We start from the raw sequence: 27944 nt of genomic DNA on the forward strand, positions 1-27944 counted from the left end.
TCTTTACATCTGTTGTTAACAACATATTGCACATTTAAGCAACATATCAAAATGCATCATGCATTGGCCAGGTGCCAAAGTGTTATCATGATCTAGGATGACTTGCTTAATGTGTGCTTGCTCTTTCAATGTGCCTCTCCCTTATTTTTCTAAATCTCATCCTCCCTGAGTTCACTGGTTGATCTTGGACGACGGACTGTTGCTTAGGAATAGCTGAAATCCACTTGTCCAACCCACCGCTTCTTTTTAAAGTGTGACATTTGGAGCTCGGCTCCTGCCAAGCAACTGTCTTTCAGTACTTTACCTAGTGATAAGAACCACTAGCTATGTCCAAGACTGTCACGCAGAACCCAAGTCCCAATGTGCACTGTATTACTGTTCATTGTGTGCATCAATAACAGAATGATTCTCTCGCTGCCAAGTCACTGGGCTGCCACAGTTTAACTTTTAAGTGATCGCTACAGAATTTTCTTGTGGCTTGGCTGATTTATTTACATATCACCCAAATTTGAGGCTAAAGGTCATAATTGAAAATAAACAGGATGTGTATTTTCAAATATATTCAGTAAAAAAAATAAGAGTTAGAAAATGTAGCTTTTAAGTGTTCAATCCAGTCTACAGCCCCAAAATTGGCTCAGCATTCTATTAATTTTATAACAGTAAACAGTATAACAGTATGACAGTAAAAATTGCTGAATTTCTACATTTAAATAATACATTTATTTCCCACAATTCAATTTTTTTTAGTTTCTACAACTGGAAAACAAATGAAGTAGCCTCAAGTGAAAGTGTAAACTACCAGGTGATTGCTGACCACCCAACAACTGGTGTACTCTTCATGAATAAGAAGGACCGAAATATCGTGAATGTTGACCCACAGGTAGGAGTGTTTCTTAATCATTTTTAAGTGTATATCAGTGTATGTATAGCATTTCTTTATTTATTTATTATAAGCCATTCATAGTTGAATTAATCATAAATAATAGAGACGTTACAAACAAACTTTACTGACGGCACTGCAGTGCAGCTTCAGGGTCCCTGGTTTGATCTTTAGCACAGGTTAGTGTCTGTGTTCTGCGTGGGTTTCATTCTGGTTCTCTGGTTCCTTCCACATTCTATAAATATGTCTGTAGTTGGCTTGGCTATGCTAAAATGCATCTAGGCATGAATGTGTGTGTGTATGGTGCTATGCAATGGAGTGACATCCCATTTGGTTTGTATTCTCACTTTGTGCCCAGTGTTCTTACTGAAAATGAATGAAAACTTCATCTTATCTTTCAACACAATGAGATATTAGTTGTGGTCTCCTTTATTGATCACGTAATAGGTAGACTGGCCATTTTACTTATGTGTTACTTATTGGTTGACAGAATTGTATATGAAATTCTTATAAAATACCCCTCCATTTCAGGGATTCCTCTTTAGAAGAACGGAAAAGTTACTCATTTAAGTGGAAGTTTGTTCTTAAAGCATAGTGAGTCATAAGACCACCCAGATTGAAAGCAAGATTGACTGCCACTGCATTATCCTGTGATTTCTCGTCAATCCAATGGAATCCAGTAGCTTTCTCTCTTCTTGATTCAAAAATGAACCTGCACTGCATGAATACATTTAAATCCAGACATAATTGCACTGGGGAAAGATCTTTAGATAGGTGCTTCCTTCCCGTCTTCGCATTGGTTTGGTTTGATAAAACACGGGAGAATGTGCAGTGAATTCCAGCCTGGAACACTGTGCCACTTTGGTTTCTTCATCTCTGCACTTCGAGGACGGGCTATTTTAGTAAAGACGCAGTGCTGCAGACGGGCCGCTTTGAACGCACATTGAGGCCAAGATGGCAGAGGCAAATTGTGCCTGTGGTCGAGCACACCCCGACCAGGACGGCTATTAAAAAACGAAGGGAAGGCTTGAGAAACCCAGACGCCAAAACCACCCAAGCGCCCTGAACCCAGCCCAGGCCCCTACTAGTCATGACCTCATTGCCCATATAGATACATTCCTGCTGACAAAATGGCACATGAAACACCGATTTGTTTGGTTGTTTTGATTTTCCCTCATTTTTTACATTTTTATTTTAATTGCTGCAGATAAGTGGCACAGTGTCTCTGATCATACTACCTGTTTGAGTGATTATATATATACACATTTATTAGTCCTCTAGAGTGGAGCTTGGAATTTTTGTTCAAAAACAACAAAATGTCATAAACCAGAATCAAACCAATTGCTTGTTTGTTTGCTTTCTTTCTCCTCTTAAGTGTTGGCGTACATGCATCAGGCATGTCTTCGTAAAGGGGTCCTATAAAGCTTAAACTTTAAAATGTTTCATGTTTCAAATCACTCGTCAGTTTTTTATTGAAACTTTTATCAACCAATTTAATAGGAATACCAACGTTTATATAAATCAGAAATCTGTTTTTAAAAATTAATGTGAATTTAACTTAATTGTACAAGCAGATTAATTAGAACTATGTTCTAAAATCATGAATTTTCTTTAACTCCACAGGCATCACCTTGTGAACAATCACCCAGAATGACCCTTAAGTCTGACATCTATCTTCACGTTGCCATCTTTGACCATTATATCAAGTGCACAATCTGACAGACTGTAATTAAAGCACCGGCAGCTTTAATATTAATATTGTATAGTGTGTTGTGTGTACTGCTGATGCTGCTTACTCCATGTTTCCAAAAATCCATGCTGTGGATGTATGGAGAAACATTTGGTCTTCAAGTATTTAGTAATTATAGTGTTTGTTTCTTTTTTCTGTTTCAACTTTTTTTTTTTTTTTTTTACTTTAGCCCAACTTTAGCTTGTTACAGTTCCTGATAAAGTGCAGATGGAGCTACCAAGTTGATTCTAAGCAAATGTGTAGCAATAAACAATTCTGCAGATTCTTGGCTCTCAGGTGTTCTCTGCACACAGCCTTGTTGATGCTTTTATCTGAAATACTGTCTAATACTTAATATTACTTTCTTAAATGGCACTGAATTCTCTGTAATATTTTCATGTTTTTTGGGAACTACTTTTTCTTAATTAATAAATTGTTCATTTTGCACAGCATTGCTGGTTTTATTTAATCTCACCACATACTTTATGTATTTATCTAAGACACCATTTTTCAATTTGAATTTTCCTCCTTAAAAATCACCTTGCTGGCTTCATATGGCTTCATAAATTTCCTTGTATTGATATGTGATTGATCATGTCCATCTAGATGATGGCATCTATCATTCAGGAGTCTATTAAATAATATATCCGTTATATTTCTAACCTGGGAGTGCCTTATTTTTTTCCTCCCAGTTGTTCTTTTCTTTTCCCGTTTCCCTTTTTCCATGTCTGTCTGTCTACATCTTTATTTCTTCACCATTTTTTTCTCTCTCTTTCTCCCTACCCTCCTCTTTCTGTTTCTTTATAGCTGTCCTGTGGCTGAATCTAAGGTGAAGTACCTCAGGGTTCTCCCCTAAGCCCTATAAATCTGCAGCCCGTTCCGCTTGGCGCTCATATGAGAGCAGAGCGCGGATGCGATTGGCTGTCGTTCCAGCAGCGCAGCGTCCACGCACAAAACCCCGAGAGCGCGCACCACACGCACCACACTCGACACACTTCTCACACACTTTCTTCATCCCCACCATCACACTACAGCTTCGGGCTTTTCTTTTTCGCTCGTGTGATGATATCTTGCAGGAGAGTTCAGTGCACTTGAACAGCATAGCGTGTTCTAATAAAGCTTTCTTTCCTTGGCGCCATGGATCGCCTGCTGGTTCTCCTTCTGGGATGGAGCTGCGTGTGTTGTGGATATTGTGCCATGCTGAAAGATCACTTCGCTAGACTAACGAAGGACACGAATTTTGGACACAAAGTGGACACGTATCAGTTGGAGAAGTCCGTGCAGGATACAGTGTCTGAGCACATGCAGATGCTCTACAGCAAATACACGAGCGCGAGCTCTCCGCTCCGTGACGGCAACACGGTGCGCAGCTTTAAAGCGCATCCGGGTATGTACCTAATGCATTCTTTTATTATTATTATTGTTTGTTTGTTTTTTTAACAAAGAGATGTCTGCATGCATGACCGAGTCTAATTGTGATTAATCCATGTGAGTACAGCAGATATTAGACCAACCGTTTATTTAGGTCTGCGCGAGCGCTGTTTGTGGAAATCCACCTGCTGTACTCGAACGCTTTGCAGTCAAATATTCGGCGCTTTTTTCTCCCCAGTCCTCTTGTTGAATCGATTAAATGGTGTAAAGAAGGCTGATTTAGTAAGCTGAAGTGCTTGTGGTCTTAATTGCAGTGGTGTCTCCCTCGTCTGACGTCAAATTCTGCGTGCACTGCGCTTCTCTGCTAATTAAAGGGTGTAAAATTCGGAGTGCGCACGTGTCAGCTGAAGAAAGTGTCTGTTCTTAGAGGCTATGTTCAAACCTCTTACTGGTGTCGTGCTAAATAGTAAGCCATGACAGTATAAATCTAATGATAATACTCATAACATGAGGAATGAACTAGGTCTCACTTCTGACCTTGGTGTGAGTGAGGATCTGGCTGTTATTAGTCCTACCATACTGTGTACAATTACAGATGTGAAAACATGCTGTCCTTATATACAAGGATGTCAGTGATGTAGAAGTGAAAAAGCATCAGCCAGAGCTGAACGTTTTTTGATAATAAAGCCAAAATCTTTAGACCTAAAACAATATAAAAGCACATAATAAATAACATGGATAATTGTCGGATAACAAATTGAATAACTCTCTGTCTCTATCCAGGTACCATCGACAACAAGCAGCTTCAGATCTTCAATCTAACATCCCTAACCAATTCGGAGGATGTTCTCTCAGCAACGCTGCACTATTATATCGGAGACTTCCAGAACAGCAGCCAAAGATGCTTAAAGTCCAAAACCTGTGCTCGCCATGGCCTCAGGCGGCACGGTCACATTCACCTCAACATCTGGAGCTTCGCCTCTGTGAACGAAAGCACCAGAACCTTCGGACGCTTCCTCGTTAATGTCTCCACAATGTACAGAGACTTCATATCTTGGCAGTGGAGAGACATCACTCGTGTAGTCAATGAAGCAAAGAATTATGATGAGCTTCTCATTGGCATCTCCATCGATTCACAGGGACAACAACCATGGAAGAATCTCTTGTCTGATCATTCACCGTACATTCTGGTCTACGCCAACGACTCGGCCATCTCCGAGCCTGAAAGTGTGGTGTCCACTCTCCAGCGACACAAAGGGAGCTTAGTGCCTGGACTTCAGAAACTCAGACTACACAACCACAATAGTACTTTACCACACAGGACAAAGCGCTCCGCCAATATCCTTCTACCACTGCAGAACAACGAGCTCCCGGGTCCCGAGTACCCTTATGAGATCCACACCTGGGATGAGACTAGCCCATATGACCCTGTTGAGAACAAGGCAGCCAAGCGCTCACGCAAGAAACCTCGCAAGAACCCAAGAGACAAAAACCCACTTCTGCAGTTTGATGAGCAGACCATCAAGAAAGCACGGAAGAAGCAATGGAATGAGCCAAAGAACTGCGCTCGCAGATATCTGAAGGTGGACTTCGCAGATATTGGCTGGAGTGAATGGATTATCTCTCCAAAGTCTTTTGATGCCTATTACTGCTCAGGATCTTGTCAGTTTCCAATGCCAAAGGTACATTTCTTTACATGTGAATCACATAATTTTATACAGACTTAAATTATGTTCTCTTTTTATTTTGGGAGAAAATAAAAGTGGATACAATGTTCTGAACAATTGCTATTTAAAAATGAATCTTATGAGATCATAACCACCAGTGTACCAAGAATTGTTTCTGGTATGTAAAACTTGTTTACACAAAGCAGGGCCACATATATGCTGAAATGGATAGTCAGCTCCATCCAGTGGTAGGATGTGGTCATTTCCAGCCACATAACAAACATACCCTGATACACAATCAGTACAGGAACACTTCAATGTACAGATACAGTTATTATTTGTATCTGTGGTATTGTTTAGAACTATTAACTTAGAGAAATGCTCCAAAAACCATTTGTATGAGGCAGTTTACGAACCCTCATGAGGTATATTATTGTAAATTATGCAAAAATAGGGTCTGAGGAGGTTCTTTAACATCTGAAAAGCTTCTATGAACAATGTTGGTGTGTTGGAAACCAGTAACTCTGGGATTTTTTAAATCCTCTTTTATGCCTTCTTAGTTGTCTGAGCCGGTCATCCATTCCACCACCATGCAGCACTCGAATATTTCAGCTGTTAATTGTGCATTTCATACTTTCAAGAAATCTGTAATAAAATGTATGAAACTTCCCATCGATTAGTACAAAATTATTGTCAAATAGTGTTTAGTGGTGATTCAGTTACTGAAATGCAACATGCTGCTAATTTTCTGAATTTATGAATAATCAGAACCCAGTGAGGTTAACATTATACTGACTGAACATGCCACCTTGTTCACACTAGCTACTGACAGCCATGTGGGCAAGGATGTTCATGTAGATGTCTATAACTAAATGTCTCTAACTTTTATTCCAGTCACTGAAACCTTCCAACCACGCCACCATCCAGAGCATCGTCCGAGCAGTCGGGGTTGTCCCTGGCATTCCCGAGCCCTGCTGTGTCCCTGAGAAGATGTCCTCACTCAGTATCCTCTTCTTTGATGAAGACAAGAACGTGGTCCTGAAGGTCTACCCAAACATGACAGTAGACTCATGCGCCTGCCGATAATGTCTCGGTTGATTCTTTCACACCCCAGACTCTGCCTGATCGCCTGATCTTCCTGTTTATCCCATTCCCATTTTGCACTGGATGAGAGACTACATCCCTGTAGCTACCTGAAGATGAATCCGTTCTATTCCTAAGGACAACTGCTATTTGTTAAGCTTCAAGTCTGAATGAACTGTCTGGAAGGAAACCGCAAATTTTGCAAAATCCCCCACCTGATTGAACATGGAGTCATTCTATGACATGGCTGTTATGAACCTTTGAAGAGACTTCTTTTCTTTTTTTTTCTTCTTCTTCTGTTCTCTTTGGATGTGTAGATTTTTGTGTGTTGAGGATGTAGTGATGAACGAAAATATGAATTTGTACAGTTTTTTTCTTTCTTTCACTATTAAGCTGTTACTATTATGTCACATTTACTATATGTATAATCAATTTACTCTTAACATTCTTATCTATTGCTGCTATATAAAAGAGATATATTTTAATGCCAAAATATTTTGTTTCTGAACTCAGTATGTTGATGCATTTATCAGCAGCATTGTAAATGAGTGATTTAGTACGCTACTCACAAGCACCATTTGCTGTAGACTGTTCAACAAAGTACCTTAAAGACATAACTTAGCATGATAAATAAATTTAAAAAATTAAGCAATATTTGTTTTTATTGATAGAGTTTGCGCACAGACCACAATGAGAGGCCGCATGTAGCTTCCTTTCAGTCTGATCTCAGTCTGAGCTACAGTGTACGTACTGACCAAGTGCCCTTGTTGACTTCATATTGTGTAATAACATGGGGCCATTAATGTTATCGTGCTTTTTTCTGTAAATACCACAAAACCACTATTTTGGCTCAGAATACATTGATTTATCAAGGAGTTGCAATTTACCCAAGTTTCAGAAAATGCTTACAAGCAAACCTCTGTCTGTCACTATTATTGTAAACTTCGTGCCAAGACATGTTTTCAGGACATTTTTGGAGATCCTTATTTACAGATTGAGCAAATAAAGGTCACTAAGTTTTCCTTGAAAATGTGGAATAAACTTCAATATGCCAAGTCACCAATAAAGAAGTATACTAATGATAAAGCATATGAAAACATATCCAGGCCTATGTATTTGTACATATGATATGGTTCTCAAAAGTGCCTTCCAAAAAAGTATTTTACATCTGTTTAAAATGAGGTTTCACTTTGTATTTGTCTATAAATGTGACAAAATATTTGTTCAATCATTTTGTTCATTTCCTTCAACTTCTTATATTTACACCGAACTAACGCTAGCCTCTTTTCTAATGCATGTTAATAAATGTGTATTTTCAGGTTTGACATTTTGTACACATGCAACATATGCAGATTAAAGAAAAATATATGTAAAAGTGAGCAATTACCTTAATATATAACACAAAAATAGCAAAAAACAGAGCACTCCTTCAATATTTGTATAATATATTTTTACAGAAAGGCTTCCTATAGTATACTATGTAATCTATTGTGTAAATGATTTAGGTGTAAGGTTGTGCTTGTATAATAAGCTTCATAAGAAATTATATTTGTATATGGAAATGAGCTTGAAATGCATTTATTTATTTTCTGTATGTTGCATATCTTGTCAGTTTTTCTTTCCAGACAAGGAAAGCCTTCACATGAAAAATGTAAATGCGTTTGTAGTTACTGACTGAAAGTTTGTTTCTGTTCGCCTTCTTTTGGACAGTCCATCAATAAAGTTCTATGTTCCACTGATCTGATTTATTTTTTATTATGAATTTTATCAGTCAATTAAGTAATACTGAGAACTATATATCAAGATAAAATATAAACCAGATAACCTCATTACAGTATGTCCTAATATTAACTGACATATGAATCTAAGAACATTTATAGATGTGCACAAAGCTTATTAGAATGTGGGTTTGGCTCAAGTGCAAGGGCAAGGTGAATCTGAAATAGCACCTTCCAGGCTCTACACACAGTTTCTCAGCGGTTACAAGTCCATTCAAATGACAAAAAAAAAATCAGCAGCTGAGCTCATCTTCTGTGGTCTGAGTTTGAAGCCACATCACTGGAGTTCACACCCACATTCGGTTTGTGAGTTCACAAGTTCAGCACTTGGCTCATCGCTGCTTCCAAAAGCAGCCACATCTCACCTTCTTGGTTCTCCAGGTCAAAAAAAGGTAAATATTTCTTCTGGTTTCACATCATTTTCTTTGCTGTTCAAAGTCTGCAATTTAAACACAATAAAACCTCTTGGGCAATGTTCTTCGGAGAACTCTGTGGTGTACTTTACCCAGCAGTTACGATCGGCCCATCTCCGTAAACGGGCAGATAAACAGGATAAAATTACTTAATAACACTGAACAGGGTTACTAACATCATCGTCCAAATAACACTGGCCTAGTTCTTTTCGAATGCCACATTCCCAGCTGGTTCTTCCTCCTCCACACTGCCACCTACTCCAGCACAAATATGGCCCGCACTCAAGGCTGTGCTTTGTCAGAGAATGTTGTGCCATACTCTGGGTTTCTGCTGGCTTTGTGGTTGGGGAAAAAGGATGATGTAGGAGTTTTGACCTTGTTCACACTGAGGTATGTAAAGGAGGGGAAGGAGAGGTTGTTAAAAGTCTATGTCCCATCCAGAAAGTTCATCAGGAGGAATTTCATCTTCAGGTGGATAGTTGTCAAAGTAGCTGTGGTCTGTTGGTCCTTTCAGCTAGAAAAAGAGCAAGATTAAGAGTTATGTCTCTTTAAAATGTCCCTCTTTAGGTCATGTTCAGGTCAGAATGACACATTTTATCATTTAAAACATAATCAATTTGGCTCAGTTTCTTTAAGAGATATCATAAATCACATTATCATACCAATGTTGAATTCTCGATTCTGATTTGTCAGATGTTGATTTATTTTCTATAATAGCAGATCTGACAATAGTTCCAGCTGTGAGGTTTGTCTTAATGCACTTGTTCTAATACATAACTATTTCTATAGTAACACAGGGACTTGTACGATGGACACTCCACAGAAACAGATTAAAAACATGTGAGGAGATATTTATTTAGCATTTTTGGAAGGAGTTTTCAGTGTCAGCACTGGGTCATTCCACCTCGAGTGGCTTATTGCAGGTTGCTCGACTGTTTTTCATGTTCCTAATTTTTTGTGATTACCACTTATGTATTTGCATTGTAAAATCGCCAGTTTTTTTTTTACTTTTTTTTTTTACTTTGTTTAACTATGATGGCCATCTTTGTGTCATGGCACACAACAAATTTTAGTTATAGAGCTGTTTAAGGAAACCTTAATACCTCGGCTGGTCTTAGCTCCTTGGAACAAAGACTGATCTCTAGAGCACATTACAAGGTATATGAACATGTATAAACATTTTGCACATTCATGTTCCTTAGACTTAGAACTTAAGTCCAAATGTAATGCTCAAGATTGCTCACAGTTCCACTATTTGGGTCTATTTATATTGGGAAGGGTTTGAGTCTCAGTCTTAATTTTTAGACTGGACTAGGGGTACCTAGTTAAGCACAGAGTGCATGCAGACCATTTTCAGTTTGAGACTTGTCTTAAGTGCAATTTTAAAAAAAAATAAAAAAAGTCCTCACAGTGGACCTCAAGGGCCCGATTTGAAGAACCAGCCATGATCTATCATGTTGGTAGAGGTGTACAGTTGGTATGTGTGAATAGATTTTATCCAAATATGGAATTACACTGTTCAGTGTTTGTTTTTTCTGTTGTTTTTTTTATCAATGAACAATGTCATAAACATAGCTGTGGTGTTGTTTCTCCTGTGATAAAGGTAGTAAATGACTACAGCTCAGAAGTCACTTAAGATTGCTAAAGATGAAAACAAAGGTAAGATATGCAGGATAGTTCAATATGTTCAGTTGTTTTGCTGTAAAATCAAAAGAGATAAGCTGCGTCATTTGGATATTCTCTGCTCTTCTGATCATAAGCTTAAGGATCTAAACAACACAAGCTCAACCATGTCCCTGTAGTCAGCGAGCCTTATCTTCTCTTACCTCTCTTTTCAGCGGTGATGACAAACTCCTCTCTTTCAGTCCACTCCAGCTGAAGCCAGTAAACCACCTACACAGCAAATAAACAAAGCATATATTAATACCACATTACATTTCACAACCTGTCCTCAACATGACATAAGCAACACTGATTGCATGCAGAGTTAGTGTTTATAATAACAAACAACGCATAATGAAATATGTGAATGTCTGTCCAGGATCCTGTCTGAACTGAGAGGGGAAGAAAATATATTTTTCTTGACTATTAGCGGACCATCCACTGCGCCTGGGGCTGTGTGTGGCAAATCAGATCATGCCGCAGATTGCCACAGAGATCAAGATCCATCTGCTCGACTTTATGCGGCAATTGGATTAGAAATCACCTTGAGTTTACAAAAATAACAGAACAAAGGAGACACTTGTCTACGTTGTTATCTAATAAAAAAAATACTTCACAATGAAAACTGGTTTATATTCATAAAGTCATATACTAGCTCTCATATAAGTTCACTGTGTTACAGAGAAAAATAGAAATAGTCACAAGTGTAATTAAAAAATTTGCTTTAAGAGCATTGACAGGTCATATTTAACTCACTGCTATCTTAGCATTTGTGACCGTAATGTTGAACGCTCATTTTGACCAACATGGAAATACAAACATTTGATTAAGACTGAAAATGCTCAAACTAGAGGAACTACAAATGAGCAACAGATCTAAGTTTTCCCTTTGACCCCAGCCTCTTTAATTACAGTCTAAATCAAGACTGACTGGAGAGGTCAGGAAGTAAAGCACAGTCTTCCAAAACTCCACAATAAACACACTGTTCAACATCCACCTGTCAGTGGGTCTGTGTGTTTTCCTTCACCTGTGCTTCTTGATATCTGTTATTCCATTCTTCATATTCCCAAGACGCTCTGAAGGATTTTGTCTACAAGGGAAAAACAAAATGGTAAATAGTCTTGTTTATTTATTACACTCTTCTTTTTTTATAGTAATGATGGACTTGAGAACAGAAAACTTTGTAACCTTTGAAAAAACTATGACTTATTTAGTAACTACAGTCAAACAATTCCGTTTTAAGCCCATTTTTCTCTCAACGTGGTCATTTGCCAATTCCCATCAACTAGCTAGCTGTTATAGGTCAATGTAATACACTGTTTGCCCTCTTTGGCATACTTGAGCTCACACAGGCCACTGAATGATTAGAATGTCTCTGATTGATAGGGGAGAGAGATTATACCATCCCTCCACCCAGACGGCATGGCAAGTTTTGCTCTCTTGGATTCCCGGATGGTTGTGGGATCATTGGCTACAAACTTATGATCTCCCAATCTCCCCAATAGGGCGAACGCTTTTCTGTTGCGCCCAGTAGGATAGGCAGGTATGCAGTATGAGAAATCTTGCCTTGGGACTTTAAGATCTTACTTGCAGAGCTTTCGAATGAGATCACCAGGCCTTTTTGTGATCTTCTTTGGGAAGTCCATCTTCTCCATGCCTTTCAGAATGAAAGTGTACGTTATCATCTGATCTGAGCCAGTGAAGGGAGGGCTGTGAGAGGGAGAGGTTTGATCATTTTGAAACGGTTATATAAAATAGCACACCTTAAGCTTTTATGTTTGAAAAATGTGTGTTAAGCTAAAACTATACGCATATGATTATCTCAAAATGATTGATTTGCTTGTATTCTTTATTTTTTCCTCATTTTCATGAATAAAAATAATTTTGTAAGAATTTATATTCTTTCTAAAAATGGATGATTTGTTTGTTATATGTGACTATTTTGGTCACTTAAAAATAAAAGGACAATTCCGTTTTCAAATTTAAAAAAAAAAAAATCTCAGACAGGAGAATCTTTTCTTTTTGGCTCGGCTACTTGGTAACTTAATAACACCTAAACAAGTTATGTGGCTCTTAAAAAAAAGATAATCTCATTTTCAGTCATTAATGAATAAGCCAATGGGATATTTGGTTGATACAAACCTTCCAGTCAGGAGTTCAAAGATTAGGATTCCCAGAGACCAAAAGTCCACACTGAGGCCATGGCCTTTATTCAGAATGATCTCAGGTGCGACATACTCAGGAGTCCCGCAGAACGTCCATGTCTTCTGGCCACACCTGATCTTCTTCGCAAAACCAAAGTCAACCTGACAGAGAAAATTGACCAGAGTGAACCATGCAGTGTTCCTAATGCTAATCAACCACACATCAACTCAAAAATATCAGCAACTTTGCCTACCAGTTTTACGTATCCATCTGAGTCCAACATGAGGTTCTCAGGTTTTAGGTCCCTGTAAATTATTCCTTTTTTGTGTAGGTACTCAAAAGCTTCAGTAACACACCCCACACAGAACTTGGCAGTGTTCTCATCAAAGCTTCCCCTGAAAATATCAGTGATACAAGAAGTCAGTAAGAGTGAAAACGTGAAAGATCTTTACATTGGTTAGTTATATTCAAGCTAACCTGTCTCTCAGCAGACTCCAGACCTCTCCACCCAGACATGCCTCCAGCAACATGTATACAAACTTGTTGTCTCTAAATGTACGGTACATTCTAGGGGGGAAACAAAAATCATAAAAATTTGAATCCCATTGTGAAGTTTTTTTTAAAATATCTATACAATTAGGCATAAAAATCTCCAGCATGCTCACAGTTCTATTTTTATTTGAAACATTTTAATTTTTGGAAAATTTATCATGGAAAAAAAAACTGAGCTCTCAATATACTAAATGCTTAGGGACGCAAAAACATTTCAAGTACGATAATCACATGAGCAAAATAGCACATTGTCCAGTTTTGCATGTTTTGATTAATGAATATGCAAACTAGTATCACCAAAAGGCAAGTATTATATTTGTGGAGGTCCAACACCATTGATTCGTTTCATGTTCACTCTAGCAATACCAACAGCATTTAAACAGAGCTGTGAAACTTATTTTATTTTAAACTGTTGTGTGTGGAACAGCTTTCTGCCATGCTCAAAACTGCCTTTACTGCCTTTGTTATAGTGTTATAGTGAATTGTGAGCATGTGCCATTTTTGACATTTAGTTCTCTTTAAGGAGTCACTTAGAGAACAGAGAACACTTAGAGAACTTGTTGCAGCTATCAAGAACAAATTCTTAAAAAAACAACCTAATTTACATATTGTTTATTTACATATTGTTTATGCATATTGCTACAAATTATACATGCTTTGGACATAATTATCAAAATTATTATTGTAATAATAATGTAAATCATTCAAAACATTCTCACTATTTGTGTGTGCAATTTATCGCATTTGTACACATGTATTATTTATGATTTTAGCAAAACAGGGTCTAAATGTAGTTCTATTAGCACTGTCAGAATGAATGTCCCTGAATATTATACATTAGAGTGCTACAGCACACTGCCACTATCTATATCTGTATCTGTATTTAGTGCACTGAATATTCTAAACCAGAAGTTTGGGTTGTTTATTATTGAATATGAAGCCTATCACTATGCCCTACAGAAACACCAGGAAACACTGGGGACAAAACTTAGAAAAAGCACTGTGAGCATGGTCTGTGAATTCAACTCAATTCACCTCAACCTCAACACTTGAGTTCATAATTGGTCTCGCCAATTTAATTGGTGCTATTTCCCAAAATGTAAACAATCTTATTTAAAACCACTACCGGTTTGGACCAAACTGTAGTATAATCATTCACGAAATCTGTACATTGTTAACTAATGCATCTCTGCATACATGCGGTTGAACACACATAACTGCTGAGAGCACTCATGTTCAAGGCTCCTTTCTTTAAATATTAATGAGCAAGCATGATATATTGTAAGTAGTCTACTTTAACATACTTGACAATAAAAGGGGAGCAGGTCTCACTCAGGATTCTCCTCTCCGAGTGAATGTGTTCTTCCTGTCTGTTGTCCACAATGTGACGCTTCTTAATACACTTCAGTGCGAAGGTCATATTTTCATTCTTGACTTTAACCTAGTGGAAGACATACACAATGCTCAAATACACGTCAATGAACTGTCTTTCTGTAATGTTTTCATACTACTTTATCATTTAAACCTAAATCAAAATCATGACTATAAACACGGGAACATTGGGCATATGCCAGGAGTACACCCTGGGTATTCACACACTCATTCCCACCTGGGGTCATTTTAGACCAGCTTATCCACTGGAATTATGCCAAACAGTCAGTATTAATATGAAACACAACTGCTCACCAGTTCAACCCTACCAAAGCCCCCTACTCCTAGAGTAGTGATGATCTCCAGGTTCCTGAAGGAAAGCGAGGAAGTAAAGTCTTTCTCTTTTAGCTGCACCTGATCACTGGATAAAGGAGAGTTGGGAGTACTGCTTCTTGACCTCCTGCATAAATGAAACAACACAAAACCTATCAATGAGTAATATTTCTCTGAGAGCAAATATAAATTGATGCTGTTCTGTATGTATTTGTGTGGCAGCCTGGGAAAACCCTTTTACATGGTGATTTTTTTTTCACATTTTCTACTGTTTATAGTTAAGTCTGAAAACTTTCAGAAACTGAAATATGTTTCTCTTTTGCATGCATCTCAAACAGATGTAAAATTACAGCATTTAAAGTTCCACCAAAAGTGAAAATACATTTAAAAACTTATTTGCGTAGGTTTATCTTGGGCATTATGAGAGTCAGTATCTGATTACAAACTGGACTGCTTAGGCTAACGTATGTTTTGCTATAGCATGCAGCTATCCAAAAACTTGATCAAAGTATAACATTCTGGTGCAACAGAAAAGTATTCGAGATATCGTCTGGAGAGCACAATTTCGAATCCTGACAATGCCACAGCCATCCATGGCTAGGAGTCCCACAGAGCAAAACTGGCCTTGCTCTCTGTTTGGGAGGGATGCCATGCTCTCGCTCCTCTAACAGACACAGTCAATCACGGGTGTCTTTAGGTTCATGTATGTGGAAGGAGGCAGATAGCCTTGCAAAGGCTTTTTCCTGGCATGCCTCCCATGCAAGTGAAATTTCTGCAATCTCTTTAGGATTGTAGAAGCATGCACTTTGACACCAACAGTTGCAAGACTTGCTAGCAGATCCTGTCATGAAATTTTAGGGTTCTTGAAGACTTCTTTTTGCATCAGACGGTCTGCTCTTGGCTATATTTGCTGGACGGCTAGTCCTGGACAAATTTGCAGTCGTTGAAATCTGCACCATTTGTAGATTATGTTCCTATCCTTTTAAATCCCTTGCCAGATTATAGGCATCCACAACCTTTTTTCTGAAGGTGATACAGAACTCTTTAGATCTTGGTATGATGACACCACACACCTCAATAACAAAGGGGACACCAGACACTAGATGTGAGAGGGGTATAAATAAGACAGGTTCCACCTGCACTTCCTAAGCAGGATTTGAAGGTGTGATAAATGTAGGGGTGTAATTACTTTTTCTATGTTACTGATCTGTTTTTTGTTTAATGTAAATTGTGAAATTTACTACAAAATGTAAATTTTATGTATCATTTGATAGAGTGTATCACCTTTATCACTTTAGCACTGTTTCAAAGATTATCAAATGTTTGATTGTCCAAATATTTCCAAAAAAACAACAACAATACTTTCCATGGGGTGTACTTATGTTTTCCCATGACTGTATACTCACTTTGCATTTCTCTTCTTGTCATCACGGGCTAAAGTCTCAACATAGCCTTGAAGATATTTCTTAAGTTCATCAAAGGTGCCAACAGTTTGAGTGAATGTTCTGGGAAGAGAAAATTAGCAAGTTATTAGCGAACAATGTCAACCTCCGCATTAGCAATAGGGAAAAGGGCTGTGTGTTCTTACTCCCTGTCAATGACGAGGCATTCAACACCATCCTCAACTGCTATGATATTAGCTGACCTGACGTCATCACTGCAAAAAGGAGGAAAATTACATCATGTCTGTAACTCTAATGTAACCCGAGAGCTGTTTGAAATCTCATTCAGGCTTTACTGGAAGGAAGAATCACTTTAATTAAACATTAATCATTAATTATGAATGCAAACTGCTATCAGCAGCTAATATCTGAAAGTTATGTGTGGAATAAGATTATAAAGAGAAAAAGGTTACCTAATGAGGGCCTTTTCTCCAAAGTAATCACCTTTCTGTAAAGTATTGATGACCTGGGGCTCCTCATGATCCTTAGTGCTTTGGGTTACTTTAATCTGAGCAGAAACACATTAAATATGATATATGGAGCACATTTTTCTTAGTCCATTATTTATGGTGATTTGCCACACATAAGTGATGGATAATGATCCATTAATACTAATTAATGAATGCCAGTGGAACACTGTTCTACCAATATATGACCTAAGAACCTGTGGATGAGAACTAAAAAGCTGTAGATCATAACCTAATATGCATTATTTCTTTTTGAATCCAATGTTCAAAACATTGTCACAACACAAAAACAGGGATCATCTAGTTATTAACCAACTTCTTTGTAATTATATATCAGATTTATTCCAAAGCAACTGAACTTCCGGGTCTCTCCTCTCAATCCATGAGTGGACACACAATTCCGCTTGTAAAGTGATCCACAGCTGACCCTCTTGACCTAATAGGCAGATTTTTGGTGGCTAACACTAATGGGCTTATTCCCAACACGCCGTCTTGGACAGGGTGGCGACAGGCTGACGAGAAGCATCATTTCCGGCACTTAAATCGCTCTGAGAAAAAAACATCTGTCTTCCCCATTGCAGTCGGAGTTGCAGCTATGGTGGGGGCCCACCGGGGGATCCATGACCGGGTAGCTCATGATAAACAGTTCCTGTTACTTCCCAGAGGAGACCTCTGTCTCTTAACTCCTGCAGTTTCAGGTTACTGATTTATCTCAACATGCTCTACCTCTCACAGAAATGGACACGTATTTCCTCTATGGCCCCAACATGGTGGTGTTGAGGGAAAGTGACCATGGAAGAAGCCACCTTAGGGGTCCTTTTTTGGGTACAGAAGCCAGATTTCAGCTAGAGGGGTTAATATTTAAGGAGGAGGAGGACTGAAATATTGGTATTGGCCAAAGAGTTTTCCCAAAATACAGGTGAAAACTAGTTCTAGCCAGGTGGAGATTATACATAAACTGCTAACATCTGATAATCCAGAATCTTGAATTAAATCCGATATGTGTGCAGTGATGCTTTTACCTTTCCATTGGCAATGATGTAGAATGTGTTTCCTTCTTCTCCCTCCCGGATCACATAGTCGCCTTTGTCATAATACTCCTAATGAGGAAATACAAAGATGATCTTATTTAGGTATTGATTTCCCATCGAGTCAGTGCCGCCGTGTTCTTACAGGGATATTCTCAAAGGAGTATACAGGAAGGATGCAATCTTTCACTCAGAGATACATACTGAAATGATCTCTGATAAAAATAAGTTTGTAGTAAACACACACATTTTACATATATATATATATATATATATATATATATATATATATATATATATATATATATATATATATATATATATATATATATATATATATATATATATATATATATATATATATATATATATATATATATATATACACACACACACACACATGCACTTTATATCCAGACTTCAGATGCACTTATGGTCAACCTCAGCAAGTACAGAGTGAAATGAGGTCTAGGGCTGTTGTCTGGCATTCTCACTATACACTTTTTCCTCCTTGTTTCACTACTGAGCTAAGTATTTCGACAATTGACATTTTAAACATACAATTTATTCAAACTGAGCAACCCAGTAATTTATTAAATTCTGAAATTCCTGTTTTTCAGAGACAAATACGAAACCCTGAAACCGTACACTTAAACAGTGCAATATTCTTATGATTTACCACTGTAGGCAACACTGCGCTTCCATCCTGTGATTAGTTGAGACATAAGTTGAGACTGTGATTAGTTGAGACAGAAGCCTAAATGACCTGCAATAGAGATAATCAAAACGATATTTAAAAGTATACCCCAGCTTAACCAATTTTACCATCCTTCACTATCCTATTGACAATCCTTTGAATAGAGAAGATGACTCTTTATTATAATGTAACAGGAACCAGACAGGCACATATGAGTTCTTCACATCAAACATGTTCAGTATCCCTTTGTTGCACCTGGAACAACATTCAATTTCATCAGTCACAGCCATCAGTGTGTGGCTCAGACTCTTCCCACTTCTAAGACTTTCTTCCAGATATACCAGACAGCTTCCAGACAGGGATGTCTGCATTTCACTTTATATCAAAGGTATTAAGTTGCTGATAATATTTAGCTGCTGTAGTTAGTTAGTAGTCTGTATTTGTAGGTAGCTGCAGCCCTTTACAAATTCCCTCCAAAACATGCCATTTTCCAGAGAAATAAACCATTGTGTATTTCATTCATTTATCTTCAGAAACAGCTTCATCCTGGTCCCAATCATGGTGAATCCAGAGCCTATCCCAGGAATACTGGGCATGAGGTGGGAATACTCCCTGGATTCCAGTGCATCTCAGGGCACGCACGCACACACACATACTCAGACTCATTCATATCTGCCATGTTTTTGGGAGGTGTAAGAAAACCCAATGGATACCCACACAGACAGCAACCCGAGCTCAGGATCGAACAGGGGAACCTGGAGCTGTGAGGTGGCAATGCTACCCAAGTTTCAGTTCATACAATTAATTAATTTACAGTATTAAGGCTCCACACCCTTCATTACACATTTAAACAATAAAAATATTTAACAGCAAATAAGTTATTTGCAAATAATAACTAATTTGTATTTATAACTATCCTTGCAATGTCTAGCTGAGTTAATGTTAGTTAGGTATGCATGCAAACTACTAAAAGTGCATGTTCAGGCTTAAGAGGCCAACTGCAGCTAAACATAATAAATGATTCAATACTTTAAAAAAATAAATAAATAAAAACATTTTACATAATAGATTGAAAATAAAACGCTGTCCCACACAATAGGTTTCCTGTCTGGAAGCTGCCTGGTGCGATCTAGACGGAATTTTCAAGCGTCACAGACGTGAAAGGAGTCTAAAGTGGACAGTGTTCACATCCCTGGCAGTGAGTTGTTAAAAGGAATATTATTCTAGGAACAATAAATGTATGTTTACACTATCACATTCACACTAAATTACATCATCATTACCTAATACGTAATGGTCTCAGTCAGAGGTGCATATCTCTGAGGTGAATCTGGACAGCTTCCACGCTATACGTCAGAGCCAATCATGATTCATTTTGCTAACATATTTTTGCTGAACATTAGAAACCAGTAATAGTTTCTTGAACGTCAGAAATCTAGTGCTCTCAACAGTATGATTCCTATCAATTTATTCATGATCCATCCACGTGTCCTTCTTTCACGGCTCTACAGTGATTTCATCCAAGAAGTTCTCCAAAAGAGCCCAGGACCTCTTTACACCAGGAACTCCAAAACATTTGTCCAATCCAAGACCCTCTCACCACATTCCTTTCCTCACTGTTTAATGATAGAGTTCCATATTATCTGCATTTCACAGTATGAAACATCTGCACCACTATTGAGTTACATTGCTTCCTGGCCCCTCGGGAGGAAATATAATCAACTCCATCAGGATGATTAAATAATAAAATTCTCCCATTCGAACCCAGGGACACATGATCAAGAGGAATGTCCTTGAAGTATTTTCACAAGGTGGGGACTATGAATGGGGTTATTTGACACAAAGCTGACAAAGCCCACACCCTTTTAGAAACGTTCTCTTTGTCCCCTTCAGAGAGACTTGAAACAAATCATTCAGCAGCCTGAATCAGCTGTCCAGCAGATCTTTAACAAAGTGCAGACTGTGCCGCGTTTCTACCCTCAACCTTCAAATCAGGAACACTTTACATGGCCCAAGTCAAATAATTATGGCAACAATATGTCAAATAATTATGATAACAATCTACCGGCCCAGGAGATGACAGATGTAATGCCTGCACTCTCCAACACAAAGGTCATTGATGGGGGGGTGTGATGATTTTTTTGTGTGTGTTCAGGAGAATATAAAGAATAAACATAAGAGTTTTACTTACCACCTCCAGGCAGTCAACAATCTTAGTCAGTTTGTCTTCTGGAAGGTTGGCCAAAAGTGAAACACTGGAATAAAACAATCAAATAAATGAGAAGGAACTAAACATGTTTAAAACAGGATACAGATCTTTCTTGTAAAAGGTATGTGCTAATGGTTATAATCAGGAGAATAAGGAACAGTTGTGTTTGTTTTTAAATTACACTCATTTTAGATCCAAAATCCAGCCATGTTTTCTATATAAAATGTGTATTTAGAGTCAGAGAGATTGTCTCAAACCCAGTTTAGATTAATTTTGCTACTTGTCTCATTAGTCATATGTAAGGAAATAGGTAAGGAAGCTTCCCTATACTATTTTGTATATTTAATGTATTGTGCTGTACTTGTACGTTATAATGATAATGATAATGAGTCTTTATTGGTCACATATACATTACAACACAGTGAAATTATTTTCTTCGCATACCCCAGCATGTCATGTGGTCTTGAAGAAACCCCTTCTGTTGTTGAAATGTTGTATTATGGCCATTCAGAGATAATATTTTGTAATACTGTATGTGTGTATATAATTAGGAAGACAATAATGTCTAGATGGACCTAGGGTTATTTAGGTAAGGATGAAAACATGTGTTATTGGAAAATAATATATACGGTGAAACTGAGGGTCACTTCACCAACCCCCTGATGTTGATTAATTTCCAATGCCAGCATGTTCCAAAGTGTTTTAGTCCTCTTATACCACAGCAAATTTTCAATGATAGCAATTTATATTTATTAAAGACTGAAAATTTGTCATTCTCTCACCACCCTCTCTCTTTTTACTCTCTTGAAGTTAATAAGACAAAAAAACATGCAGCAAGAAATCACAAAGCCCTCTGTCCTGAAGGCTCTCCTGGGTCAGAAGATTTTTTAAAAAATTTGTTTATGTGGAGCACCTGCCATACAAGTCCTAGAGTAAGAATGTAGAAATTATGATGTATTAGAATGAGCTTATTTAAGCTCTGACCAATCAGATTTAAGAATTCAACAATGCCGTGTTAAACATTAAACATTTAATTTAATGTCATAACTGACACAGAGTGATATGTTGGCTTTATCACCTTCTGAGGAAGTTGCGGTGCTGCTCATGTCTTGCCTCAGCAGTCATTCGCATGATGTTGTGAAAGACCTCCCGGTCAAGAACCCAGGTTCTGACATTACTGGCCGCTGCAAGAACAAAACAGCAGGTAATGCAAGGGAAAAGCCAGCGTATTTCCCGAGTCTTAATCTCAAACTCACTGCTTGAGACCATGTGGTGAACCAGTCACCAAGGCACAACCGCTATATCTAACAGGGCCTTTAGAAAGTGCTTACATTATCAAAGAAATGGCTAATCTCCTTGAGCCAAGACTATCTAACAAATATTGTTATGATGCGTCTGTTTTCTGAGGTTGACGTGTCAGCTTGAGAAATCAGGAGGTTCACATGAGGTCAGTGTTTCTTTAAAGTTTATAATGCATTTTACAAAACATTAAAGAAAGTGCCTGGGCCAAAACAAATTCAATTTTGATGTCCAAAGGCTTTGTGCTACAAAGAAACATGTTAAGATCTCGTATTTGATGAGTTTAACAATGTCTAAACCTTAAATATCCTCCAAGTCTGAGGTCACCATGTTTAGTTAACACACACATGAACTGCTAATCTAAACAATAGAAAACTTTCAGGCGATTTTATTTTATTAAATTCTCCCATATCCAGGACCCAGGACAAATTATATCCATTATCCAACGTCAACACATGTTTACTTGCATCATCCACCCTTTTTCATGTTAAATTCTTAACATGTGTATTCATACTCATAAAATGAGAACGGTTATTTATTATTTCAAAACATTTTTCTTTTTCTTGTGTTCCCAACTTAAAACGGTCACTTCACCTTTAACGGATGCAGTCCGAGTGCAGTTATATAAAATGGCTAATTCACCGAATGTTGTCCATACTGCGATTGACGTGAGCAGTTTATTGTTCTGATAGACATCCAGGTTGCCATCTGTAAGCACAAACAAGAACGTCACTCAACAGGCATATTGTGCTCTAAATAGTCAATTACATTACTCAATTAAATAAAATTGAGTGACACTACTTTATATTAGAATCCTGCAATATAAGGAATGACACAGCAATGTCATAAGTCTTTTGATAGGTGCCATGATGGGTTTTTTTTTTGCCACAACAGCTCAAGCCACATCCTGTATGCTAGTTAGCATATGCTTTATTACAAATGGTATGACACATAGTACAAGATAAATAGATTGTAGATTTTAAAATTGATACTAAATGAAAACATAACATTCAAAGTAAAATAATGCTGAACTGTATTACAAAAATAAACAGTATTGAATGTACCATGAAAATGTACTGTACTTTTTAAATATATAAATATTTATATATTAACTATTAATAAACATTGAAGTACATTAAAAGATATACCTCCAAACTGAACCAAAAAAAACACTCCAAATAACACAACATAATTTGTCAGTGACAGTTTTTATATCGCCTCTAGAGGCCGCTCTCATACTGTATAATGACAGCGGACCTTTCTCAGTTGCTTCAGCAACAGATGCAACCTGGAAAAACTACCACTGGGCCAGTGGTTAAGCTGCTGGACTTCTGATTGAAAGGCCAGCGTTGCCACTGCTGGACCTGTGAGCAGGGCCCTTAACCCTCAACTGCTTAGTTGTATAAATGAGATAATGTAAGTAACTCTGGATAAGGGTGCCTGCCAAATGCTGTAAATGTAAACATTTTCTGTGATGAGATGTTTGTTTAACATTTTTGGAAGGAGTCTCCAGTGTTAACACTTTGTAACAGTCAGAGGTAAAGCTCTTGCTTTAAGTTTTCCGGGACAGGAAAGAATTCAGGACTTTCCGGGTTTCTCTGTAACATGACATGGTGCATTTGTTTGTCTTAATTTAAAAAAAATGTTTAAAAAAAGAGTCTGGTGAAGAAAGACTATGACGTGAGTGATAACAGTAAGTAATTTTTCACACAAATTAGCTTGTGATGTGAGTGATGTAAGCTGTTATGACGTCAAATATTATGGCAGTGCTGATTATAATGTTGACAGCGACTGTGAAAACATGTCACTGTTATTCAGAGAAATGTAAACTGTCATGACATCTTATGTCAGCATCACCCATAACATGTTTCTGATGTGGTCTTATGGTGCAGCAAATTTTAACCAGACAAAGAATTAATATTTGTGCATCTCAGTGTTTAATTCCACGTGGATTCTTACCTGCCAGCACAAACAGGTGATTCCCCGCCTCACCTTGCTTGATGACATACTCTCCTTTTTGGTATGTTTTCTCATACATGCACTCAACCATGTCTCTAAGCTGCTGTCCTTCCAGCCTCTTCAGATATCGGTTCTTATTCAAGGCATCTGTTAGGAACTTCTTCACACTGTTATAAACATAAAATCATCAGATAATGAGTTCAGATTTTGTATCATGTATTACTAAAAATGGTGTTTTCTTCATTTTGAAAATGAACATGCTATTAAATCTGTGTTATACTGTATAAATTGGGTCTTTGGTCTTTGAGTAAATGAGGACAGATGAGCACTGCTCTCTGGGATCTGAATTGAGTTGACAGATGTTTTTGGTTTATTTTTTAATTATTCAAGACAAGCTAATTAGACAGCACTTCAGACCCTTTCTTTCAGTTATCAAATGCACCAGTTCTTCAATTGTCACGACCAGCATGCAGAATAGTTAATGAACCCCCGAACGCAATGATTTAATATAATGAGTGCTATCTCAACATGGTCTCTATAGAGATTACCATCTGAATGGCAGATCCTAATTAGTCATGTATAAAAGATGAGACAATTACTTTTCCTCAACATTATGTAACTGAAAAATCTACCTGACTGCATAAATTACATTGCAGTACAGAGTTTTTTATTCCTGACCTTGGCTCTTTCCACACTCGTGCACTCTCAAAGTAGAACTTGGGCAGGCTACTCGAGTCATACGTCCTGGATGACGGTTCTGCAGAAACCCCAGCTTTGGCTCCTTTTCTCTTGTTGAGTGTCTCTCGCAGCAGGCCGCTGAGTCTCTGACTCGCCTCAGTGGGTGAATTCATGAGTTCCAAATCTCGCTGTTTCTTCAGAGCTTCCTGTAGACTGCTGAGCTGGAGACATTTAGTTCTCAAAGCATCTGAGATGTCAGCAATGACTTGGTTATTCTGGGCCAGCTGCTCTTCCAGCTGTTTGATCTGATGCTGCTGGACACTCAGTTCTTCATCCTTCTTCTTCACCTGGCTCTCCAACTCCTCCACCTTCATTTTGAGGCGCTGAGGACCACCACTTGGCTCAGTGTTGAGCTTAGATTTGGCTGAGCCATTAACATGTATGAAGGGATTCAGTTTAGCTGAGCTGTTTCCCATTCTTGTACTGCATTAAATAAAGCAATTGTTATTTCTTACAATCAATTAATATATTTTATCCATCAATCCATTTTCTGTACCACTTATCCTTACTGGGTCACAGGGAACCTGGAGCCTATCACAGGGAGCATGGGGCACAAGGAACGGAACAACCTGGATGGGGTGCTATTCCATCGCAGGGCACAATCACACATGAATTCACACACCCATTCATACACTACGGACACTTTGGACTCCGCACACACAGGGCCACAGCAGGAATTGAACCCTCAACCCTGAGATTTTTGCATCCACTGCTATATCTATAACATGCTTTCTCCTCCACTGTACCAATTACAAATGTAAAAAATCAACAGAAAACTGTGTAAGAATATCAGCAGATATACACCTATACACCAGTAGTGTCTTAAAATCTCTTAAATGGCTCTGATTTTTATTTTTATTGAAGCCAATTTTCAGTTACCATTAGCAATCTGTATAAAGTATTACAGTACAGGCGCTGACATTTGGGGTTATAATTTGTATGGTAATGCATGGGTGTGTCACTTTGGTACATTTATGATTTGGTGTCTGCATTTGCATACTACAGATCACAGCTCTGTTTGATGGTAAAGGTTAGAGAGACATTTATTTATCTATTAATGAATGATCTCCCAATGTGAAGTGGTACAGAGAGAGAGAGTTTGTGAGAGAGAGAGTTAGAGAGAGAGAGAGATTTAAATGTGATGTAGGACCCCGACGTGATTCATCCTACTGATCAATTATTCAGAGGGCATGATGATATTCAATAGCTCCCTCACACACCATGTGTTTACAGTGTTGTTGTTCATGATGATGACACTATTCTGTATTTTCAGTGGGACATTCACTGGTGGAATGGGGCAAAAGTATACACAACATGTACGCAACAACGCTGGACATTATGCACTGTATACTCCTACTCTCAGCCCAAAACTCTCAAGCATAATTGAGCCTACAGTGTTTACTATAACAGACATGTGATTTGTAGAACCGCCAACACACTATTACACCATGCACATGTCCAGTTTAGTCCCAGTCAAAGGACTCCTACACTGAAATAACATTCTTGCTCTATGACCAACACTGAATTCCTCCATAAATATCATATAAAAGTGCTGTGTTTGAGGACAGTCTTAAGTCTACAGAATTAAAATAAGCAGCAGTAGGTTCACTGGATATGGATTTAATTACTTAACACTTCTTACTAAAAGTGGAGCAATATTAATTGATTAATGGGCTTAACTTTGCTATTATATATAAAACAGAGATTAGAGATTATGTTCAGATCATTTTTCCCTTAGTGTAACAGAGTAAAATAAAAGTAAAAATGAGTGCTAAATTTAGGGGGGGATGAAACCAAGCAGGATCCCTAGTATAACAAGTGACATCCTGTTTCCATTGATAATGTTTGTACTGTCATGTTGAGAAAAAATTAATGTTTTAAATGAATTTGTATCGCTGTCAAATCAGAATAGATGAAACAAGACAACCATTGATAACCACAAGTAATAAGTAAGGAACCCTTGAAGAACCCCTTTTTTTTTCTTCTTTTTTTTTTTTTTTTAAATAAGAGTTTAGTGAACAGAACAGAAGGGTTAAGCAGCTGAGCATTAACTTATTCACTTATTCATATTCACTTCCTGTGTTTACTGCTCCAAACATGACACAGCAAGAAGAAACTCTCTGCAATGGCTGATTTAAAAATGATTTTTAAATTGTAGTTACATGTTTAAATCAGTAAAAGGGTGAATTCGTCGTTTATTAACGATTTAAAAAAAAAAAAAACTTTTTTAATTATTATTTTAAAAAACGATTACACTTAACTTTTAAAGTAACGTTGCATAATGTTTATTACAACGTAAACACATTATTCGATTTGGAAAAAGTGTTTCGTTAATAAATATATGTGGGATCGTAATAAAGTATATCGTTTATAGTAATAAAGTACAGTATAGTTGCTATGAAAATACTACACTATATTAACTATAATTGTATGGTTTTAATATTCGCAGTAAAACATTCACATTATCACTTTAATCTCTCTCTCTCTCTCTCTCTCTCTCTCTCTCTCAGGCTCGCATTAAATGACATGAAAACATTGTGATAAGTAGCCTGTACTGACCGATTCGTTTCCCCGATTTTATTCAACGAATCTTCAATCCCAGTCGACACACCTGTTTTATCACACTTCCGTTTACACATTTGACTTTTCTAACACAAGACACATCCATCAGCTCACCTGTGTGTGTTTACGAGCTCCACCCAATTATCATCCGAAAGTGAAGAAAAGAGCTGGAGACAGTCCGAGTGAGTTCCACTCAGTGTTGTGTACACATCAGCTCTCTCTCTCTCTCTCTCTCTCTCTGTGTGTGTGTGTGTGTGTGTGTGTGTGTGTGTGTGTGTGTGTGTGTGTGTGTGTGTGTGTGTGTCTGACTGTCTGACTGAGCTTCACTGTTTACCATATGATCTCACTACAGCCTGTAGGGTCTCATAAAACCTTATGGATGAAGAGTGTTACAATAATATTGATGATGATGATGATAATGGTGGTGGTGATGATGATGGTGGTGGTGATGACGATAATGGTGGTGGTGATGACAATGATGATGGTTGTGGTGGTGGTGGTGGTGATGATGATGATGATGATGATGATGATGATTAAAGTTGAGGGTATACATTTAACA

At 37.8% G+C, this 27944-nt stretch overlaps 3 protein-coding genes across 5 annotated transcripts in view; 2 read left to right on the forward strand and 1 right to left on the reverse strand.

The window, feature by feature from the left end:
• cfap299 (cilia and flagella associated protein 299) overlaps positions 1 to 3058 on the forward strand; it is a 59010-nt gene extending 55952 nt beyond the window's left edge. For both annotated transcript variants that reach the window (XM_017451178.3, NM_001200401.1), the window contains 2 exon segments: positions 748 to 880; positions 2504 to 3058. In XM_017451178.3, coding sequence (XP_017306667.1) covers positions 748 to 880; positions 2504 to 2599 — 229 coding nt within the window. In that variant the 3' untranslated portion in view covers positions 2600 to 3058.
• A 367-nt stretch (positions 3059 to 3425) lies between these two features.
• Positions 3426 to 8469, forward strand: bmp3 (bone morphogenetic protein 3). The gene is made up of 3 exons (XM_017452417.3): positions 3426 to 3996; positions 4764 to 5662; positions 6542 to 8469. Exons 1-3 carry the CDS (start codon positions 3747 to 3749, stop codon positions 6731 to 6733), a joined length of 1341 nt encoding a protein of 446 aa, XP_017307906.1. The 5' UTR covers positions 3426 to 3746; the 3' UTR covers positions 6734 to 8469.
• Positions 7022 to 27694, reverse strand: prkg2 (protein kinase cGMP-dependent 2). 2 transcript variants are annotated; one of them, XM_017452416.3, is made up of 19 exons: positions 27500 to 27694; positions 24764 to 25246; positions 24086 to 24252; positions 22721 to 22834; positions 21906 to 22011; positions 20810 to 20873; positions 17916 to 17993; positions 16840 to 16934; positions 16573 to 16641; positions 16391 to 16489; positions 14967 to 15111; positions 14585 to 14721; positions 13206 to 13295; positions 12982 to 13123; positions 12726 to 12889; positions 12171 to 12293; positions 11611 to 11673; positions 10748 to 10814; positions 7022 to 9435 (listed from the first exon to the last, which is right to left on the reverse strand). In XM_017452416.3, the coding sequence occupies exons 2-19, from the start codon at positions 25237 to 25239 to the stop codon at positions 9340 to 9342; spliced, it is 2295 nt and encodes a 764-aa protein (XP_017307905.1). In that variant the 5' UTR covers positions 25240 to 25246; positions 27500 to 27694; the 3' UTR covers positions 7022 to 9339. The 2 variants fall into 2 exon arrangements, with proteins under 2 accessions (XP_017307905.1, XP_017307904.1); XM_017452415.3 differs by lacking the exon at positions 27500 to 27694 and adding an exon at positions 27383 to 27491.
• Positions 27695 to 27944: the final 250 nt, after the last annotated feature.

This window comes from Ictalurus punctatus, chromosome 22 (assembly GCF_001660625.3).
Source record: "Ictalurus punctatus breed USDA103 chromosome 22, Coco_2.0, whole genome shotgun sequence".
In the NCBI taxonomy this organism is placed as follows: Eukaryota; Metazoa; Chordata; class Actinopteri; order Siluriformes; family Ictaluridae; genus Ictalurus; species Ictalurus punctatus.

Coding starts and splice junctions, on each gene's coding strand:
- prkg2 (XM_017452415.3), bottom strand. CDS start 27,462: ATGTGTAAACGGAAGTGTGATAAAACAGGTGTGTCGACTGGGATTGAA. Junction 22,012..22,720: donor TCGGACTGCATCCGTTAAAG/GTGAAGTGACCG, acceptor TTGTTCTTGCAG/CGGCCAGTAATGTCAGAACC. Junction 10,815..11,610: donor ACAGATATCAAGAAGCACAG/GTGAAGGAAAAC, acceptor TTTGCTGTGTAG/GTGGTTTACTGGCTTCAGCT.
- bmp3 (XM_017452417.3), top strand. CDS start 3,747: ATGGATCGCCTGCTGGTTCTCCTTCTGGGATGGAGCTGCGTGTGTTGT. Junction 3,997..4,763: donor CAGCTTTAAAGCGCATCCGG/GTATGTACCTAA, acceptor GTCTCTATCCAG/GTACCATCGACAACAAGCAG. Junction 5,663..6,541: donor GTCAGTTTCCAATGCCAAAG/GTACATTTCTTT, acceptor CTTTTATTCCAG/TCACTGAAACCTTCCAACCA.